Here is a 22608-nt window from a genome sequence, read left to right as displayed (position 1 = left end):
TACGGGACAAGGTTTAAAAATATCTGAAGCCCTTTCACTTACTGTTACTGCCTTTTAATAGCAATGCTAAACAGGGAATTGAATTTCACTCTCGGTTTGATCTCTGTAAAACAAACGCAGCTCTTATGGCTGCAGTGAAGTGACTCTGGAGTCATACTGGCACAGCTGGGTGTCCAATCCCATTTAATAAGTACTTCTAAAACTACTACAAGCCTAAATTGAAGCACACATGGATTTGGTTTTGTTTGTTTTTGTTTGTTTTTGTTTGTTTGTTTTGTTTCTTTGTTTGTTTCATTTTGTTTTGTTTTCTGGATAACAGCCTAAAAGTACATTCTGACCCACGGTTTTAAAGATGTCTGCTCATAGATCTTTCTGCTTTGGAGGAGATGAGTCCCTTGCTCTGTATGGTCCCTTCAGTCAGTGTTTGTGTGATCTGTAACACAGAAATCACAAGGCTTGGTCACAGCAGACTCTTGTCTGGGTCAGAATCCTGACTTCGATGGTGCTGCATCACCTGCTCCGGGAGAAGGTAGAAAAATGCTCATAAAGGATAACCTGTCTTTGGGGAAACTTGTTGTTTACAAATCCCGTCAATTAGTGCTGGGTTATGCCTTGAAGCAGAAAGATTAATGTCTCCTGTATAATAAATCTTGACTACTGCATCTGTTTGGGGTTTCATTGGCTGTACTAAGGCATAATCCCTTTGCTTTAAGATGAAAATTAAAAGCAATGAGAAATAAGAGGAGGTCTGTCAAGAGGTTTGGGTCCCTGTCTTCCTGTCAGTTGTCACGAGGTACCTCTCTGCTCTACGCACTGCTGCGTGGTTTCATTCCTCCAGGTTTCAGGTGTTTATTTCTGAGCTCTCTCTGCAGTCCCTAAACACTCTGCTACCTGCCGTCATCTTAGAGCTGGGTAGGAAAGGGAATAGCAGCTTGGTGTGCTCTGACGTACCTCATCCCCTACAACCCCAGAAGTCAGATTTACTTTTTGCCACTGTGGCACACGGCAGGATGATACCTGCTGTGGTGCATTACGTTCACCTGAGAGCTTTTTCATTTTTACTGCTTTGCCTTGCCACTAAATAAAAGCTTTTGGAATTTGTTTCATTCCAGAAGTGAGAGCCACTGAACAATTAATAGGATTTTATTTCCCACTGATATTTTAATCCTCTCTGGATCTTTTGCATTGCTTCCCGTCTCTCACTACTACTTGCAATAACTCCTTCTTTATTGACGTCTGCAAATTTAGTGATTGTGCTGCTATTTACATTCTCTTCTGCACTGTGAGTAGAAATCCTGGCCTCACAGTAGTACTGACTTCAATAGAGCTGAAATCCCACTATTAAATGGCACTGACCCTCATTTCGCTCCACTTGAGAGCTTCTCTGCAACTCATTATATATCTCAGCTTTTTGTGGCTTTGAAGTGGCTCAGACTACTTGCAGTCCCCAAACTGGCTCAGACTTTGGAGAGCTGAGGTGGGTCAGTGTCTGCATGAGGCAGGTATTGGAGGAGAGGCACTGGGACCAGCAGCATTGCTAACTTAGGAAAAAAAACTAAACCCTGCTATTTTTGCATTTCCTTTCTATGGTTATATCCACGTCCCATCTCCCTCACTAACCATTCAGTCTGGAGTGCCTCCTGGCTTTGTCTTCTGCATTGTCGTTTATACTTGTGCTAATCAGATATAAAATGTTGCAGTGTAAAATTATGCCCTCCATCAGAGTCCTAAAATTTAACAGCTAACCAAATTTTGTCACGGAGCAGTGACTAAACTTAATTTTACTTTGAGACAACTTTCAGCTGTATGATTTATCAGCGCTCTATTATTTTAATGATCTTTTGGCTTTTTTTTTTCTTTAACTGCATGCATCAGCGCTCAGATTCTTATTGATTTTAACTCATTTTTCACCTAGAAGACATTGTATGAAGTTTTTTACAGCAGTCATGATATATTCCCTCTTATATTCTTTTTGACTGCTGGCCTTATAATTCAGTCTGAAAAACTATGATAATTCATATTTTTCCTCACTTCTTCATGGGTCAGTAGTCATTTAGATGAAGCTAGGTTAACCAGATGATCAAGTCTATAGCTTGTCATATCTGTAGCTTTCCAGAAGAATATTGTAATTTTCAAGGGCCTTTCTCATAAGACTTCATGTTTTTTGAAACTTACTGACTTAGACTATAGGAAAGTGTTCAAACATTTGTTAATACATTAGTGGATACAACACATTGTGAGCCATTTTTAAGCTATACATTGCTTCAATTTAAAAAAAAAAAGGAAAAGAAAAAGAAAAAAAAAAAGGAAACTGAAGTAATGTTTTAGTTAAAATCTGCCCGATGATTTATTCAGTTAAGTCTTGCAAGAGAGCGATTCTAGATCTTCATAACCTGAATCCAGAGATCCCCATAGTATACAACAGGAGCTGAACTGGATGCTCTGTGTGCTAATGCTTTATTTCTCTTATGTACTGTTTGTTAGGCTAAAACAACCAGTGTGATTCATCATAGCTGGCCAGATTGTTATATTTTAGTTTTTTTGAAAGACAGATACCACAGCTGTTTGTTTCCAGCCCATGGCTTTTCAGAAACAATTGTTAAGTCATTTAGTAAACTCATCGGTTAATTTCCTTTAGGATCCACAGATGCATATCATCTGAATTTACTGATTTGCATACACTTCAGTTTTTCCATGTCGGACCTTTTTTTTTTTTCCAAAACGTTATGAAAATTTCCAACATTTTTATGAACAAGAGACACTTTTCAAAAAGACCTTCGTCCCACTTTCAAAAAGGACTTTTCAAAAGTTTCTCTTTCATTTTCTGTAGGACTAATGGATTATTCAGTGTGAGTTAAGGCGGGCAAAATTAGGATATGCCTGTGGATGTACCAGCGATACCCAGAGTAGATGTAATAAATTTGATCTCAACAGAGCTTTCTGTCCTGATTTGTTCTCCCTAAGATTTTTTTTTTTTACTCTTTTCTACTACTACTTTTTTATTCTTTCTTTCCATAGATGTCAACAATATCCACTCTTGTCTCAACTAATCCCCCTAAAACCAATCCAGGTATAAATACAAAGTGTTTGCATATGCAACTGGACTGAACCTTCAGCCAGAGTGGAAGATGCAAGGTCCCGTGGACTGACCCAGATTTCCAAGTGCAGATCACACCCAACACTTAATCTCCCGCTTGCTGGTTTCTGGATCATGAATTTGTCCTCTCTGTTATTTAGAGAAGTAGCTGATGAGGCACATTCAGCTGTATTTGTTGTACACCAGATGTCAGGGTAGTTAAAGTCACTCATGCTTCCTCTGCTTTAAACTCCTCAGCAATCGGTCTGGGATAGTTCAGGCGTGCACACAATCATTTACAAACTACCCTGTAAGAGAAGGATTATTTTTTTCTTTCTACATACCTTAACTTTACATACCTTAATGTGCCTTTTTGCCCTTTCTCCCCCCCACCCTTCACACATCCACCTTTCCGTCCCGCCGCCAGGCCTCCTGTAGAAGACAGCCAGACCCTGCTGACGCCGGTGGTGAGCTGTGGGCCCCCAGGAGCGCTGCTAACCCGGCCCGTCGTGTTGACCATGCACCACTGCGCAGAACCCAACACGGACGACTGGCAGATCCACCTGAAGCACCAGGCTGCCCAAGGGCCGTGGGAGGTGAGTCTACGGGCCTCCAGCCTGCACCGGCTGTCCAAGATGCCCAGTGCCCCTAGAAATGCTTTCTGGGGGCAGTCCCGGTGCCTCCTGCTGTGTTCCATGAAGCATAGCCTTCCTGCAGGATTTTGGCACTTGAGCTTTTGGTCTTGGCAGGTTATTAAGCCAAAATCATGGGGAGGGAATGAAGAGAAGAGGCAAAATAAAAAATAACAACTGAAAAGCAGTTCTCTTCCCAGGAAGAGAAGAGGCAAAATAGAAAGGAACAACTGAAACTGAAACTCAATTCCAGAAATAAGAAAATATTTTTTACAGAATTCTTTCAATTCCCCTAGTTTATAGTCTGTTTGCAAGAAAATGAAAATAGTGCTGCAAATGATCCCCTGCTTCAACACCAAGACATCAACCAGCTTATTAAAATTCATAGGACTTGCTATTCTCTTCTTTTTCACTCCTAAGATGTTGGTGGAGCACTGCTTTGATTCAGTTCATGCAGTCAGCCCCAGCCCTGCACCCTGTTAATGTGGGCACTGCCAGGCCATGCAGGCTTGGTGAGAGTCTCCTGCCAGCAGTGCAGCAGGAGGATGTCTGTCCCATGGTGGGGCGGCAGAAGGACACCACAACTGGAGCATGAAGTGATGCTTGCGGCAGGGCTCAGCCATTCTGGCACAGGCCAGCTCTCCAATCCTGCCTCCTGAAGAACTTGGTTGCTCCTGGGTACCTGCTGCTACCAGTTTGGTCTCACATAATTAATTTGGCAAGGGCACCTTCTCCTACTGGTAGGTTTTGTGAGGGCAGGGAGGCTTTTGAAGGCAGTTGGGCCGACAGCCGCCAAAAGCGGCCTGTCCAGCAGGGCCTTCGCAAGGCTCTTGCTTTGTCCCCCTGCCCGTGGCACCAGCACTTCCTCACACTGGGAGGGCTCACGCAGTGAACACAGGTCTGTCTGGCCAAACAATATGCACCCTACCAGCCTGGCTCTTGGCACCACACGTGTGTTCCTTATTTGTGTCTGTGTTACTGGCATCTCTTTGTTTTCTCTTCCGTCCTCCCTGCCCTTGACAGAGAGGTTGTGTCTGGTGCCAGCACTGCGATCAGCACTGTGGCACTTCCTTTTCTGCTCTCAAGAAGGACCGTGCCACCCCTGCAAATGTGACACATTCACCTTCCGAGAGGCCAGAGGCACCAAGTTTAATGCCAAATCTCTGCTATACCCCCACTGCTACAGACTTCAAGGCAGCAGGGATAAAGCAAATGAGATGTGGTGCATGGTGGCTGCGTAAGAGGCGGCCACTGCTGCCCTTTTGCTCCTGCTCTCTCAGAACCACTGGAAGCTCCTTGTGTTGTGTGCAAGACATTGCACGCAGGGTTGAGTGAAGTTGGCAGGAGAGGTGTTTTCTTCTGAGCGCAGGGAGGAGGCTGTTTGCATTCAGGCTGTATGTATTTTTTTTCTTCACCCTGCAGTCTCGTCACGGAGGATTATTCTGATGAAGCAGCAGGTGATATTTCATGTAGATGTGGCATTTGGCCATCGTAGAGGTTACTTCGCTTCCTTGAGTTTTTATAACACCTTATTGTCATGCTTAGGGAATGAAGGGCAGTTATTTGTTTATATTTATTATCTGATTAATCTAACATGCAGGCAGCAAGGACTTTGAGCATCATACAGGCTTGAAAGGGGTCTCCAAGTACAGCAACTCTGACAGGTCAGGATCTTTCATGTGGCCTCTTTCTCCCTTAGGATGTGGTGGTAGTCGGGGAGGAAAACTTCACCACCCCATGCTACATCCAGCTGGACCCCGAGGCCTGCCATATCCTGACAGAGACCCTCAGCACATACGCCTTGGTGGGACAGTCCATCACCAAAGCAGCAGCCAAACGTCTCAAACTGGCCATCTTTGGACCACTGTCCTGCTCTTCGCTGGAGTACAACATCCGCGTCTACTGCCTCGATGACACGCAGGATGCCCTTAAGGTGGTTGTTGCTCTCATGCTTGCTTTTCCTCTCTCATCCTAGCAAAGCAGTGACCAGCCCCTCCGCTGCATGTGTTTCTTTTCCATAGATTATTTTTCTGATTAGAAGAAAAGCCTGACAACAAGCTGCTGTTTTACAGTTTAACCCCCGCACACTATAAATTGTCCTTTGCACAGGGATCTCACACACACGCCAAACTGTTTTCCACCTGCCAGCATTTTTTCCTTTGTTTACCTGTATCATATCCTGAATCCTAAGATTTTTGCATTATTAAAAGGCCATAAGGTACACCGGGCTTCATTCGTTATTCATGTATTTTTAATGCTAAGTGCCAGCTCCCCAGAGATGGGAAAACATATAAATGCCTCTTTGTAAATAGTTGATAATGATAAAATAAGCTTCTGGGCTGTTAATCACTGCCTGCTTTCATACTGCTTCATTACACCTTTTTGTGTGCAGTATTTTGTGTTAGGAATTTGCCACTAAAATAAATCGAAGCTGTTGCTTTCTGTAACTGTACACCTTACCCTCATTGCATAATTCTAGCGTTCTCACACACACACGCACGTACTCCCTCACATACAGATGAGCAGATAGATAAACATACTTGCTATTTCTCTTTATAAATGTGTATTTATACAGATGGTATCTATAATAGATGCACTCATAAAATATGTAGCTCCAACTGTACGTGTAAGATTGGAGGTTATTAAAAGGTGTTGTTTTTTTCTTTTCCTTTAAGCATAGCCAGTGCGACTTCCCAAATGTTTCTTTGCAGCAAAACAAGCTCACTCTAAGCAGAGCCATCCTTGTGCCGTGCACGAGTTTGTCATATCAGCGCCGTGTGGGAACTGACCAGACATAAGCCCCCACAGGCTGCTGGGGAGATGTTCTTGTTTTTCAGTGCACCGGCCTCCATCACTGCAAATGCCACCGTCCCTTTTCACCCCAAATACAGCCCAATGCCAAGGCCCTGCCTGCTCTTTGTTGGAGGGACACTAGGAGCATTTTCTCTATAAATAAGAAATTTTCGTCCCCAAAAGTGGAAAGGATCTTTTGTACCGATCAAGTGGAAATGCTTCGAAACTCATGAGGGCTTTATGGCTGTGCTCTTTGGGCCCTGTGCTGTGTAATATGATTTTCCAGGGGTCCATCCAGCCTGAGGGAATAATAAGTGACTTGGCAGAGCCTTGAACAGATAGCGATTGCAGTCAGAGCTGGGCCAATTGGATTAGGTGTTACTCAAGAGTTGTTGGCTTGTTTCTAATAGACTGCAGGGAACATTGCAGGGTAACGTTAATCCAATTCAGAGAGCAGAAGGGATCAGGAGAGGCGCTGAGTAACATAACTGAAAACCATCTTTCACTTGAGAAGCTGCATTGAACGTCTGGGAAAGGAGCTGGCCAATTCTTGGGCTTCAGCTGCAGGTTAAGTGAGCTTGTAATTTGGGGAGGAAAGAGTCACTGAGCAAAGTCGAGTGGCCACTTCCATGCTGGAACCTATCACTTCTTTTTAATTCTGTTCCTCTTGGCGCTTTCACCCCAAGACTGGATGGCCGCACACACAAGCTGCTGTACACTGGGTTCAAGACCAAGATAGCTGGGGTTTGCAGAACAAACACAAGTACTTCAAAGGGCCGGAGCACCTCTGCTGTGAAGAGAGGCTGAGGGAGCTGGGGTCGTTCAGCCTGGAGAAGAGAAGTCTCTGGGGAGACCTTACAGAGGTTTTCCAGTACCTAAAGGGGGCCTACAGGAGAGCTGGGGAGGGACTCTTTGTCAGGGGGTGGGGGGATAGGACAAGGGGGAATGTCTTTAAACTGTATAGAGAGGAGATTTAAATTAGATACAAGGAAGAAATTCTTTACTCTGAGAGTGGTGAGGCAGTCAAACAGGCTGCCCAGAGAAGCTGTGGATGCCCCGTCCCTGGAGCTGTTCAAGACCAGGCTGGATGGGGCCTTGGGCAACCTGGGCTGGTGGGAGGTGTCCCTGCCTATGGCAGAGGGGTTGGAACTGGATGGTCTTTAAGGTCCCTTCCAACCCAAACTATTCTGTGATTCTATGATTCTACTTGCTGGCCATAAAGTGCTTTGAAGCTATAACTTACATTTTTCTGGAAATAAAAAGTTTGGGGAAGGTGAAAGTTAAAACCAAATCTAGTAAGCCAGTTCTAGGTGAAAGGGTTGAGCATGCTGATGGTTTTGGCTGGGATGAGGTTCATTTTCTTCACAGCAGCCTGTAGGGTGTGATGTTTTTAGCTGTCTACCAGGCTTAACAGGTGAGAAAGCTGCCCGCACCAGGCAAGCTGCTGGCCATGGAGGGCAAGGTGTGCAAATGGGGCTGCCCTGGGCAAGGCAAGGCCAGGGAACGAGAAGCAGTGTGAGATGTTGCTTATCATTATGTATTTATTCTAATAGGCAACTGAATGCATTCTGTTGTTATTTACAGCTAGGAGTGAGTGTGCCATATGCTGAATGGGTCCTAGCAGCCACCCAAGAAAGACAAGCAGTTGCTGTATATAAAACACAGCATTTATTCCGCAGGCTTTACCCTCTGATTGTGCAGAGTAACAGTTCACTGCTGAGCCACCGGGGCTCATGGTGCAGCTGGGAAGTGCAAAGACTCAGTGTAAATAATGGCTGGGTTATTGTGGGATAAACTTGGTTGGTTTGCTGGGGTTGGGAAGCTGGACAGCGCCAGCACTGTGGCCCTGTGGAGACCCAGGCCATAGACTGTGATGCCCAGATGGGATGCTCACAAAAGTGCTTTTTGGGGAAGAGTGAGGGTGGTGATGTCCCAAAGCACTAGCCTCTTTTTTAAGGCACTTAAAGGGGGATGCTCTAACTAGTTTGTTGTAAACAAGTTAATAATATCATAGCCACAAAGAAATCCTGCTGATTTATTCCCATCTATTTATTCGCGTATGGCTTTGAGATTGAGGTGTCCGAGCTGGGTGTGGTGGCTGAGCAGCCAGGCGTACCAGGGGTAAGTGAATTATTTAGGCTGTAGCAGGGTGGCTTCCCCCAGCCTGCTTCATGCTGTGCGGTAACAGTTCTCAAAAAAAAAAAAATCATAACAGACACGTCATCTTCTCTCAGTTATTTAATGCATATTTGTCCCTCTAACAAAGATGCCTTTTTTGTTGCATGCTTGTGCTCTGTTAATGAGGAAGCTATTTCCAAATACAGGCCGTGGCTGTGTCAATGCTGCTGTTGAGGGAGCAATGTCTTGTGCAGTTCTCTCTCCTGGGAAGAGCATAGGACACAAGTCCTGGCTCGCGGGGGAGGCAAGAGGCGATGGGAAGGGTGGCAGGAGCCACCACAGCATGGGATGAGTGATGCTTAGGTCAGCTTTCGGCTCATGAGGGAAATGGAGGTGCCAGCCAAGAGGATGAGCACTGCTCTAAATAAAACGCCGTATGGCTCAAGCTCACCCCAGCAGGTCTTAAGGGTGATGGTGGCTACAAATTAATCCTGAATTAATTAGCTGAGCAGCATGGGAGAAGCGTGGGCTTCCAGTTGGAGAGGTTACAGTGAACCAGAGTGGCTACTGATGATAGGATATTGACACCAGGCACCCGGATCTGCGATGCTGAGATATTTGTCCCCACGGCAGCGCAGCCCCGAGGCTGGCCGTGGGTGGAGAGCGGGAGCCGGCAATTAGCGCACACAGTGCCAGCAGCCTTCTGGTCATTCCAGGGAGGTAATTTGGACATAATGAAGATCTACAGTAATCAGATAATTGCTATCGATTGCTCTTTAGACGTCTTGACGAGGTAATTAGGGGGCACTAGAACTGACTCATTGGCGTAACCTTAATCTAAAAGGTTTCCTGATTCTCTCTCTTTGCCTCTAATGGCTGATAAGCAAACATCATTTTAGCTTTGGGATCTCTCAGGTACTGGGCTCACTGGGGACATAGGCTTTTCTGTTATGCTAACTAGATGCCAAACATGATCAAGAGTAGCTTGTTTCACCCTTAGCTAAATCAGAGGCTCCTTTAGTTAGCCTGGGCTAGCATCCCGGTTTTGTGTGCCCCTGCACTCCTTGCGTGTGTTCACTCTGTATGTGATTGGCTTTGGCTGTGTGAGACTGCTTGTTTGGCTGGCTCTCGTAATTAAATATGACTGAGTTTGGCAGTGTTTGTTTCTAATGAAGCTCGTGTAGGTGCCTTTGTACTGGCTCCTTCCATGTGGATTACAATTAGGCTGTTTCTCTGTAGACAACGGTCCACTGTGGTCTCATTAGTTAGAGGCATGTCTTTATTTTTAGCTGCAGAAAATGACCAGGCTCTTGGCTTAGTAGGTTTTAATTACACAATCAATATCTCAGTAACCCTTAACCTATGTATTTGTATGTACAAAATGCTATGTCATTGTGTCTTGCTCTTGTTTTGATTCCATCCCGCTCAATGGTTAGTCTCGGAGCAGGCATCTGTATGGATCTGTCACAGAGCAGCTTGCCAGGAGGCTGCCAGATGCCGGACCAGCAGCATCCACAGGTCCCATATCAGCTGGACCTATGCAAATAAGAACTTCCTGAAGCAAAATAGTAAAGATGCTTTAGATGTCCAGTTTGGTGAGCAATGGAGAAGATGGATATATCTCCATATCCAAAATCTTTGCATTCAGTATAATCACATGCTGTTAAGATTGCTGTGCCTTGGACATGACAGGTAACGGTGTGTCTCCGAAAGGAGACAAGGCTGCCTGTATCCCTCCTGGGCTGCTCTTGTGTGATGAGGACAAGGAGATTATCCTTAGATCCACTAGTGCAAGTCACAGGGAAATGTAACGCCATGCGGCATCTGTGCATGTTTTTTCTAGCATACAAGTTACAGCATGCACAGCAGTCAGACTTGAGGAATCAGCAGACCAGTGTTGATGGCTTAATGTTGTCTTGACACAACCTGACCACTTTCTTCTTGTTATTGCCGTCCTGCAGGAGGTCCTCCAGCTCGAGCGGCAGATGGGTGGGCAGCTTTTGGAGGAACCCAAAACTTTGCATTTTAAGGGAAGCACCCACAACCTCCGCTTGTCCATTCATGACATTGCCCACTCTCTCTGGAAGAGCAAACTGCTGGCTAAATACCAGGTGAGCATCACAAACGTTGCATCCTAGTGGAGAGGCTTAAAGAAATACAGTGACATATGGTTTAAAAAACAGTAAGTGTGGACATTTTTTTCCTGGAGCATCTGCAGTGCCAGTAGCATGGAGCTGACCATCTCCAGTCATACAGCATCTGTGCTCTGGTCCTGCAAGGTGTCCCACTCCCCTCTTCTCAAGGCCATGTGGGAGCTGAGCCAATCCTTGACTGAAAAGGGATTGTGGAAAATGACTGATACTTTAAAAAAAAAAAAAAAAAGCCTCCTTGACTTTTTTTTTTTACTTTTTTTTTTTCTTCTCCTGCTTTTCTCCTGCAGGAGATTTCTTTTTACCACATCTGGAGCGGGTGCCAGAGGAACCTGCACTGCACCTTCACTCTGGAAAGGTTCAGCCTCAATACCCTGGAGCTGGTCTGCAAACTCTGCGTGCGGCAAGTCGAAGGAGAAGGGCAGATCTTCCAGCTGAACTGCTCCGTGTCAGAGGTAAGAGACATCAGTGTGTAAACACGGGAGGGCTAAGGATGTATAGCCCTTCCCATTGCTACCTGGTTTGTACTTCCCATTTTCTTCCCAACTGCTGAGACGAACAGAAGGGGTGGATTAAGCCTTCGCTTTATATCTCCTCTTGCGTTTTCCCTTAGTTTCTCTCTGTATCCTCTCACCCGGCATGGAGCACCTCCCCTCAAGGAGGGAGGCAGTGATGGTCTCCCTGCTAGTACCCCCTTTCTGTGTCTGCGTGGAGGAGCTCTTTGCCTACCACTCCCTAATGCCTCTCACAAAGCACTGTGTGGTCCTGGCTCCCGGACAGGGAATACCAGATGGTCTACTTGCAACAGACTTTTCCCCTCAGACTTTGCTACTGCTACAAATCATGGCTATTATCTTTGACAGTTCTTCTTTTGCTGGCTGACATTTTCCAGTAGAAAAATGATCATAAGTTTTGGAGCATCTTTGCCATAGCTGAAAAATTTTAGCTCCTTGGGGCAGCAGAGCTTAGAGATGAGAAATAGTGATGCATTCAGGTGTGAAGCAGCATCGACTTCAGTGGATATGCTGGTGGCTTTTGTGCCCGGTACCTCCTGGGTGCTGCCTTGATTTTGAGGTCACTGTCATCCCTTAGCTGCTACTGGGCCAACACAGAGAAACAGAATAGAATTGCATTATAAACTGCCCCAGGTCCCAAAAGCTCATTCACCCTGCTCGAAGGCTGCTCCCTTCTCTTTATAAAGATTTAGTGTTAGGCAAAATGCATTTGGGAATTTAAACCACCTCCCACAGCAAACCTAGATCACATCCTCATCTTTTATCACTTCTGTTTACTATTTCCCTTCCTAATTTATTTTCATCTGTGTCTCCAAATCCCTTTGAAAATGAGTCGCTAGGTAGATAGCAGAGGAGGCATACTTGGAGGCATCCTTACCACCCAGCTGGAGTAGTTCATCCTGCGGCACCAGTACCTCAGTGGCTACTGACTTGGGAAGGGCTGGGAGGTGACAGACAAAAGTTACTGGTGGCGTAGGGCCCCAGCGGTGTGTGTCATTACCCATAACATCTGCTTGGTTATTGGGTGTAAAGCTACATATTCAGCTGGGGACAACACAGCATTAAAGACAGATGGTAAAACAAGTATCATAAACAATTATTGTAATAAGTGCTGCATTGAGGTAATCTCTAATTTAACCTAACGGAGAAGAGAAAGAACTGAGAGTAACTTTAATGAAATGCAAATACAGACTATAATCATCTTCAGCTGCTTCTGTGTAATAGGGCCTGGTAATAGATTCAGGGGAAACGGGATAATATTCTTGTCTTGTGCTGTGATCGCATCTATCAGGGATGAATAGAGGGAGGGAATAATACCGCTGTTATCAAGGCTGCCCATTGCAAAATTGCTCCTTGTGATCGACACCAACTGACATTCCCAAGCCCAAAGGAGGACCTTGGGCTGCTAAGGGCTAGTAAGCAGGACTGGGTCAACTTCTACCAAAAATAATTAATAATAATAATAATAATAATAATAATAATAATAATAATAATAATAAAGCCACAAAATCTCAGCTTGTTTGATGGCAGAAATCACCTGGAAAAGCAAAGCATTAGGAAACTTAACTGTGGCTCCTCACAGTTTCTTTTGGTGCCTAGGTCACCACCACAGTATCTCAATGTGTCAATTGCGTGCCGTGGGCAGGAATAAAAAGGGAAGGTGGACTGTCTGTGATGCTAACATCCACCACCCTGTAGCTGCAGCCACTGACCCACCAGCACAGGTGAACCTAGAGGCATCTGTGGTGGCATCTGTGTCCTTTTGCCAGCTCCTGGGCAGCCCCTACTGCTGGAGGAGGAGGAGGAGGAGGACAGCTCATGGCCTGAAATGGTGGGGCTGGCCAGGCCAGCTTGCAAGGCAGGGCATTGCCTGATTTCGAGACAGTTTCAGGTTTTATGGTGCCTTCCCAGAAGCCAGTTTGACACAAAACAGCCAGACAGCTCAAGGAGGAACAAACAAATTGACATTTAAGGACGAGTATTTTGCTTCCCTCCAGCAGAGGCAGGGACAAAGCTGCTTCCCCTGTTTCTGCCAGCATCACCTCAGGCTGGTCACACTGCAAATGAGAGAAATTGAAAACATAAATAGGAGCTGTGGAAGGAGAACAAGTCACTCCTGCCTCTTTTTCCAGGCTTCTGCCCCAAATAATTAACCAGCTCTCGTTGACCTCTGAGAGATTATTTTTTCACCCTAGCCAGGAAAGTTCAGTTCTGCCCTGGTAGTAGTAATTTGCTCTGAAATGTGTCAAAGTGCTTGATCTTTATTTCCAGAAAGTGATTAATTAAGCCAGGCACAATGCTGTCTAGCTACAGTAATCTTTGCCCTCAAAAATTAAAATAGAATAAAAATCTGCTGTCTACCCAAAGCTGACTATAAATATTTCTCTTTTTCTGCTAACATAGATGCTTGACTGACAGAACGCTGCTGCCCCTCTAACGCAAGTAAAAGCAATGAGTCTTAGGGGAGACACTTCTGTGATCGTTTTTGCATTCAGCAGCAAAACTGCTGGAGGTTTTTTGTTATTTTTGTTTTGTTTTGATGTTGTTGTTTTTTGGTGTTGTTGTTTTGGTGTTGTTGTGGTTTTTTTTCCTTCTTTCCACCCTCAGGAGCCAACTGGCATCGATTACCCCGTCATGGACTCAGCAGGCACCATCACCACGATAGTTGGCCCCAACGCATTCAGCATCCCCCTCCCGATCCGGCAGAAGCTCTGCAGCAGCCTGGATGCGCCCCAGACCAGGGGCCATGACTGGAGGATGCTGGCCCACAAGCTGAAACTGGACAGGTGAGCAGGGTCAAGCTAAACTCCCTCGGAGGTGTGTGCCAGAGGGACCCCAGAAATGCCCTGCTGAGCTGAGCGACAGCAGATGTACCTACAGGCTGGTCAGAGCGATCAGACAAGGGATGAGCACCTTGACAGTGCTGGGGATGGTCTGAACCTGGACGAATCTGGGTATAAATTCATGCAGCTGAAAAAAATAAAAACAAGTCTCCTTTTGGCCTGTTGCAGGTACCTAAATTATTTTGCTACGAAATCGAGTCCCACCGGGGTGATCCTGGATCTCTGGGAAGCCCAGAATTTCCCCGACGGCAACCTGAGCATGCTGGCAGCGGTTCTGGAAGAAATGGGAAGACACGAAACCGTGGTTTCTTTGGCAGCAGAAGGAAATTACTGATGCAGCCTTGGCGTGAACAGGAAGGACAGACACAGGGAGCGGTAAAGCCCTGTTATTGCAAACGAAAATTGAAATGAAAACCCAGACCAATGAGTTACACAAGAGACATTTCAGAGAAGAAAGCAAGCAAACAAACAAAAAAATATACAGCCCTGACCTTCACATGTGCTCTCCTTGTACATTATCACAGGATCTAAGAGAAATCATGCAAAGTTGTACCTTGAAAATATAAATCAACCTAATGTTCCTCTTGGCTTGGCTGTACACTGCTTGGTACAGGATTTTACAGTTTCCTAGGAAACGCTTTTTATTGCTATCCAGATATATGGATAAACTTTCTTAACAATCCCAGTTTCTATGGATGTTGTTTACATCAAATTCTGGACAGGGGTAAGGAGACTGTCCATGGCTCTTTATATTTTTTGTTTAAAGCCATTCTAGACAAGGCTGTGGACAGTTGGTTGTGGCTATTTCAGATTATTGGTTTCTGGTGAATTCAGATTTTGGCTACAATTCCACGCATCGATTGTCTCACAATGATCCTCCTGTCATTATTCTGTTTCCTAGACCTACCTGTAAAAAAAAAAAAAAAAAAGAAAAAAAAAATCTGTGTTTAAGAGGTGTGCATCTGGAAAGCAGGTACTCTGGGTGCTAAGCAGGAACACATGTACCGTTCCCATCCTTCCCCGAGGGAGCCCCACCGAGCTTTTGTGGAAAATGGCTGTAGGGCAGTGGGGACTGTAGGATAGGAGTCAATTTTTCTCAATTCAAAGTGTAACCAGACCCTTTCTATCCCTTTGTGATATGGTGGGGCCAGATATGCAATTCCGAGTAGTTGGGGGGTGGGGGGGGGGAAAGAAACCCAGAAAAAAAAATAAAAAAGAGGATTTGCTATGATAATTATTTACTAATTAGTATCTAGTGCAAGGATTATAATGATTATTATTATTATCATTATTACTTTATTTGTAGTTCTGTCAGCAGCAGGATGAGTTGTTCACATTTTTGTTGAGCCTGTTTTCCCCTTCTTGATGGTCTTCTAAGATGCTAGAAGACCTCTGTATGCCGGCTGTCCTTCCTTTCTCCAGCCATCCTCCAAAGTCCTCTGCCGGCCCACAAGGGTTGCTCACCCCGTGTTGTCCTTGCTGTGCTCAATGCCTGCCGCAAAGGTGGTGCAAACTGGTGATGCTTCACTGAAGTCACTGAGCTGTGCCTGCAAAGGCTCTAGCCCTGCACCCCTCTCTGCAGCCAGCTAGGACATTTGGCACCACCCCGATCTGCTGTCCTGGGAGCAGTCCTGGCCCTAAATGGCTGTGATGTCTTGCTTGGCCCCATCCATCCTCCCAGTCCAAATACACAGAGCCCACCAGTACAGACGAAGGCATGCAACATATGGAGGTGCTGATGCTGACCACCCGATTTGTGTGCTCAGTGTGGCCTCCGTATGTCTTCTGTATTATCCCACCAGGAGCGTTTGTACCTCTGCCACATCCCTCCTGGCCACCGCAAACAGGTGATACGGGAGCTTGGCAAAAGGAGCTACCTATTGTTTCAATCAGTTGTCACTGCAAATATATTTCATTTTCTGCTCCGTGAAAAGACTGACTACTTAGTACAGCACAGCGCATCGCATCGCAGTGCTTTTACTGCCAGCCCTGGTTGTCCTCTGCCCACTTTCTTCCCCAGCCCATCCGCTCCACACGTGTTCCCACTTCATGTTCTTCCTCAGACCTGAGCTGCTGGTTTTTGTTGTTGGATTTATTTATTTTTGTCATTTTTTTTGTGTGTCTGTTTGTTTGCTTTTCCCAAGGCTTTCAAAACTGCGCCTTTAAAGGTAACTTTGAAAATGTCATTGGTCAAAATGAAAGGAAAATTTCATCTGACCTTTTTCCCGTTTGACATTTCCATAGGCTTGGGATGTTTTGTTTTTAATTTCTCAGCTCCCTGACACCAGCGGTGCTTTCATTACACACTGGGCAGTGTTCACAAAGCACTCTTTTTCTCAGCAGTTACCCAGCAGCTAGCAAACCAGACTTCCAGTCAAATCCAGGGACCAGAGGACATAAATTTTAACTTTCCACATCAGTTGAAAGTTGCACATTTTGCCTGTGTAATCCCCTCCTTCTGTGAACACGGAGATGCCAAGGGCATCCTTTCCACAAACATCCATTTTGTTTTTCACCTTGGGCAGCTTATGCAGCACTCTGCAATGCTAATGGAAATCTTGCTTTCAACTTCAGGAGGCTTCGACTGGGGCTTCCAGCTCTGCCCTTTTCCTGCAGCTTTTTACCCATCTTGGAGCTATAATATAGCTCCAGGTCTTAGCTTTTCTCCCTCCTGTGCCCTGTTCAGGTGTAACTACTTGTATCTAGTGCGTGCTTCTTCACCGTTCCTGTGCATTCTTCCCGTGTGACTCCTCTTCCAAGGCAGGTGCATGATCTTAACTTTCAGCTCCTTCCCCTTTTCATCTCAGTCTGTTATCCGGCGTCCAGGATCACTTGTACTCCCTGTGTACACTGTGTTATTTTGCTAGGTGGGAAACGTGTGCGCCCTTCTCCCTGGGGCCTTGCAGAGAAGTGTCCCGTAGCTATCTGCATCACTTCACGACGATGCTCCTTTTGCCAGCTATCTGACCTATCCCACCCCCAATACACTCTTCAAGGGAAATTGATGATTAATATTCTTAAAATATTCTGAATCTGGGGCATTATCCTTCTATTGCTCTAAAAGGGATTTATATGGAGGGAGGAGTATCCACAGGGAATGGCAGTGGGGGACATCACGGGGAGATGGAGCTGGTCTTCTTCCATCCTGCCTGCTCAGAAACCTTTCCTTGCCTGCTTATGTCCCGGGACAGTTTCTCCCTCCGCTGCTCCGTCAGCCTTTGCAGGGACCACGCAAGCTGCCCCTCAGTTCCTCCGCAGATCCACATCTCATCGCAGCAGCTCTGCCATCGCTGCTCGCACGAGCTCCCTCCCCAGCTAAAGCTCCCCGCACTCATTCTTCTTCTTTTTCAATTTCTTCCGAGGCCAAGCCTCGTGGCAGGGCACGCAGCTGGGGAGAGGGCTTTGGGACGGGGCTCTGGACCCCCTGGTGTCCCCCCAAGCCAGGAGAGAGGGGAGCAGGGCCAGCTAGCCGTGCTGGCGAGGCATTTTGGTGGTCCCTCTGCCTGAAGTGCGTGGACACACTGCCATCTCGTGGGGCAGCGCCCGATCGCGACCACGACGGCTTCGTTGGCCAGAGAAACATCGTCCCGGCAAGAAGGGCTTCTTCCCCTGGGACGGCTCTTCCAAACGGCCCATCGGTTTGGCAGGCAGGACCAGCTCCTGCGAGTTATTGCAATGTTTTCCGTGTCAGGTGAGCGCGTTTGGTTTAGAAAATGACTGCAGGCTTCTTATCCTCCGGTTGTCGCTACTTTTTTAAGTGCTTATCCTTTTGGTTGTCCACCCTCGGTTGCGTGCTGTAGCAGTTTTGCTGCTCTTCACACCATCTCTTCGTTACATGTTGATTGCTAGTGATATAAATAATATATATATATTATATAAATATATATAAAATATCTACTGACTTCAAGGAAAACCTTTGATTTCTGAGTTAGAAACACTATTGGAGGCAGTCCTTTTCACCTGATTTTCTTCAGTTCTTCTTGTGTTGTGTTCTTGTAAAAGTGGCTGTCAGTGTATAGGGTAAGTTTGGGTTTGTTTTTTTTTGTTTTGTTTTGTTTAAAAAAAAAAACAAAACTGACACAGCCAATCCATTGTATCACACCAAACAGTGCAAGATCTAAGTATTGTTTTAATGACTCCTGAAAGTTTTGAGGCAGTGAGGGTCTCTTGTGTCAAGATTTGCTTCCATGGGAGACTAAGACTTTTCTGAATCGCTGACAGAAATGCAGACACTCATGAGACATGTTGGAGTCTGGGATGCGCACAGAGCAAAACATGTCTGTTACTTGGGTTTCTTGCTATTTCTGTTGCTTACATATAGAATAAATGTATTTACATGCTGTAAGCCCGTCATTGTGGACAGTGTCCTAATGTCTCGTATTGCTACCTAAAATAGTTTCTTTTGGGTTCTCCTTTTCTTCTTGTTTTGGGGGGTGGGGTGGAATGGGGCAATAATTTGGGGGGGGGGGGGGGGGGCAGGGGGAGGGCCTTTAGACCATTGTATGCTCTAGCCAAGTAGGTACCACAGCCCTGAGGTTAATTTTACACAAGATGATACCGTTGATTTTTTTTGCTCCCGTGGCCAGGGCACTTTGTCAACTATCTTACTGTTGTCAACTGTTCAGAAGTCTTTTCAAGTATCACTCTGGCTCTTATCTGGCCCCAGAGTGACTAATTGTTTGCAGGCTGGCTTGCTTAATATCAGGTGGTGCAGAGATGAAAACCAAACCTTTGGCCCTTCTCCCACAAGGGCTCCAATGAGGTATTGACTTTGGCGTCACCACCACAATCCATTCCTAGCTTGTGTGTTAAAGCTTGAGTTCATAAATTTAGCTGCATTGCAGGTTTTTAAATGCTGAAGCATGTATCTTTGACATTCTTTGTCGTGGGATTCTCAGAGAAATGCAAAGTTTGTGTATGTGTATAATATATATACATACAGAGAGAAGAGAAAATAAAGGACACCTACTGCTGGAGGCTTTTAGCTCTGATGTGAGTCGTGGGCATCCTCTTATGAACAACCTTTTCTTGTGAAGGTGAAAATTCAGTGCGGTATCATCACTGCAAAGTCATTTAGGCAGTGCTGTAAGAGCCAACAGTGTGAAAACTGGCAAAGAAATAGAGTTGGATTTGAACCAAAGCCACAGAAATGAGCTCTCAAGTTTGGTAGGTCAAGCTCCTTGCTTGAAAGAGGATCATGCAGTTTATTTACTTACTTGTCCTTTAAGCTTGGCACCTGTTCCCTGAAATCTGAAAAATACCTTTACCTGGAAGTCCTTTGATAAGTTCCGACTGTACAAAAAAGCAATGATAATTCAGAGTTTCCACTAACCTCTATCACTGAATAGGTATTTCACATTTTCCGTGATGCTGGTTAAATGTATTTAATAGTGGTTTAGTCCCCTCGGCTGTTTACAAAGAAACTAATTGTTGTGTGCACTGTACCCAAGGCCTTTTCTCCAAGAGCATCCTGTAGCCATGGCAGGCAAGTAGCTTCTGGAAGGCCGTGAAGAAGCAGGATGTCACGTGTAGTCATGCAGGGACAACCCACAGCGGTGAGGTGCTTCTCTGAGGGCTCGCGCGTTGGTCTCCAGCTGCTGGCTTGCAGCTGGTGGGACAATAGCCCATAGATGAGAAAAGCTTGCACGGCCTCTTTGGTTGCTGCCAGCTGGCTCTTGCTACAGCTTGCCAGTAAATTTTGAGAGCTTAAACAATAGGAATAAAAAGCAAAATCAGTCTGGAAAGTAAAAAAAATTAGAAAGAATGAGGAGCAAAACAGTCTTCTCCCATTTAGCTTGCAAGTCACCTTGGAAAAAAACACCCCCAAAGAGTCCATACCCTACATCTAAGCAGGGTGCGTAACGCAGTTGAGAAGTTATGGCATTAACATTTCAGTACACCTGTGTGGTCAACTCGTTTGCTAACATATGTTCTGTCTGTTAATGTTGAAGAGTACAAAGACTGTACTTTTGGTACCTTTCTAAAGCATGGAAGGAGGGCCCATAAGAAATAACAAGCCTGTGCGAGCCAGGCCGAGATGTATTATGTTTCTCCCTCCTGTTCACGTGTCTCAGCTTTGCAGCTCTGCCAGGGTTTGTGGGATTTGTTTTCTTTGCTACTCAGACATGGAGAACTATTTTGGTTTTGATTTCCCTATTGCTGTATCTTCTATGCAACTCCTTTTCTAAAGACTTACTACCAGATAAGTGCTAGCCATTGCATTATTTGTATTGCTGTACAGTGGAGGTGTGGTTTACTAGTTCTGAGTGTGCCTCTTACCCCCCTCCCTTTTTCTCCTTCCCTCTGTTTGTAAATGCCTGCATTTATTCTGTCAGCCTGACATGTACAAAGTGTAAGAAAGAATTTTTAAACAGGTAATAAATTATATTTATAAGCAACTGGAAAAAAAAATACACCACTACCTTGTGTTCAATTGTTTAGTTCCTGGAAGCTTGGAAGGAATGAGGAGCCTTTTATTTAGTTTCTTTAAAAAAAAAAATCTGCTCAAAAGAAATGCTTCTGTGCATAAAATGTCTTTGTGATGCAGTCTATCTTGTAACATGCTGTTCAGGACAGCAGCTCTCAACTCAAGCCAATCTTCCCATGGAAAACAGACTAAGACCCAGGGAGCAACCACCCCAGGCAATGTTCTTGGGGTTTTCATTTCATTGCCACAGTCAAAGGTGGAGAAAAGCAACAGACAGGAAAACACATCCTCAGGTGCTGAGCTGGCTGCCTGGTGAGCCCAACACTGCCCTCCCCACCTCCAGCCCTTCGGTTATGGACGGGAGAAGCCCAGTACGAAGGCAGCAGCCCAGGAGGCAAACTAAAACCAGTGTGGGTGCTTCTGTCTAGTGGACACCTGCTCATGTCCAAGTTAGATGGTTATAATGGCCAAATACTGATTTTCATCCTTCTCGCACCCATCCCCCACTATCAGAGATGGTTGTTTCTCACCAGTTTTTAGACATGCTGTGCTCAGTATTAAATTGTATAAATTTGTAAGAGACAATTCCTAGCATAGCCACATGGCTGCTCCTTCATGGGGTGGCAGTGGGGAAATGGTCCTCTCTTGCCACCAGCCCCTCGGCGATGGGTAAGCCACGGGTTGAGGAGCTCACCTTGCCCACAACAGGGGTAATATAGCGGCCTATGTGCAAAAGCAAAACACAGCCAACAACCCAAAAAGCTGGGAAATTGTCAATCAGCATATGAGCCAGGCCCTGAAGGCCAGCTGGAATAGGTCACACCTTTAAAATAACCAGGCGCCCCTGTGCTTGGATTACAGAAAGCTTTTCCTGGGGTTTAAGGTGTCTTTATTCATCTTTCCTCCTATAGACATTGCTAATGTGATCTCCAGTGGTGGCCAAGTGGCAAGTGCTTGGGCTGCTCTGCCTGTGTGGGACAGCACTGGGCTGTTGAGCAGACCTCAGCGAAGCCTGTCACCACAAGGCCACCAGTGGGGGATGGCTGCTCCGTTTCCCCGGCTTCTCTGCTACAAGTGGGATGTGGGCAATCCGCCCGCTGGCTCCTGCAGTTTGTTTGCACGTAGCCTGCAGTAACTCTCTGCGGGAGGCTGGGTGCAGCCCTGGCTCGCCTGGTTTCCCTTGCAGCGATCGGGGCCAGAGCTGGGGCCTGGCAGGACCGGCCTGTTACAGAGCCAAGGCCTAACACTGACTGCAGGCAAAACACTGGGCACTGCTGAGGCACACCGAGGACAGCACAAGCTCCAGTGACGTGTTTACTCGGTCCAAAAGCCACTGGACTTTTGGCAGCGTGGAAGGAGAACTGTTCACCCTTCTCTTTCAATCTTGTGATTATCCTCTCTGTCACAGGAAGTGGTAGATTACATATGACAGGACGGGCGGCCATGACACAAAAGGAGGATCTGTAGCCTAAGGGGCACGGGGAATAACTTCTGTGGTAATTTTGGCTAAAGAAAGCTGAGCTGCAGGCAGGGTTTATGTCTGTGAAATGAAGATGCCTGCTTTGGATACCAGTCACTGCCTGTGTATTTCATGGTGTCTGACAGATTTCCAGTTTTCCCTTTGCATGTTTAGCTTTTACAGAAGACAAGCTCCTTTCCTTTCATCCCACTATTCCTGTCCTGTCTGTGTGTACTACTGAGCTTGAATTTTCCTGCGGTTTTTGACATCCCTGCAGATTGTATCTGCTGCAGCTTGCAGTCTCTGCCCTGTCCAAGCAGTTTCTTCCTTATCTAGAGGGATTTTTTTTCTCGAGGTACCTCATCTCTTGGTATTTTTCTTGAGACTCCTGGAAGGCCTGTTCTTGATGTTTCTGTATTTGAAGGTGGGACTGCAAATCTCCTTCCCGTGTAGCAAAAGGCACAAGGAAGCTGTGTTCCAGTTTTGGCTGGGGACAGTAGCATGACTCTGTCAACCATGAATGAAAGCAGGACAGTCCCAGCAACACCTGCAGCTGAAGAAGATTTAAGCACAGGTACAGGCTGGGTGGAGAATG

The 22608-nt window shown here is 45.8% G+C and overlaps 1 protein-coding gene across 1 annotated transcript in view; it reads left to right on the top strand.

Moving 5' to 3' along the window:
* The window catches only part of UNC5C (unc-5 netrin receptor C), a 247808-nt gene extending 232999 nt beyond the window's left edge, over positions 1 to 14809 (top strand). Inside the window, 6 exon segments of the mRNA XM_048049472.2 lie at positions 3504 to 3672; positions 5408 to 5641; positions 10581 to 10730; positions 11060 to 11224; positions 13892 to 14070; positions 14296 to 14809. Coding sequence (XP_047905429.2) covers positions 3504 to 3672; positions 5408 to 5641; positions 10581 to 10730; positions 11060 to 11224; positions 13892 to 14070; positions 14296 to 14461 — 1063 coding nt within the window. The 3' untranslated portion in view covers positions 14462 to 14809.
* Positions 14810 to 22608: the final 7799 nt, after the last annotated feature.

Source organism: Anser cygnoides, chromosome 4, assembly GCF_040182565.1.
Source record: "Anser cygnoides isolate HZ-2024a breed goose chromosome 4, Taihu_goose_T2T_genome, whole genome shotgun sequence".
NCBI lineage: Eukaryota > Metazoa > Chordata > Aves > Anseriformes > Anatidae > Anser > Anser cygnoides.
This window is presented reverse-complemented; position numbering and strand designations above follow the sequence as displayed.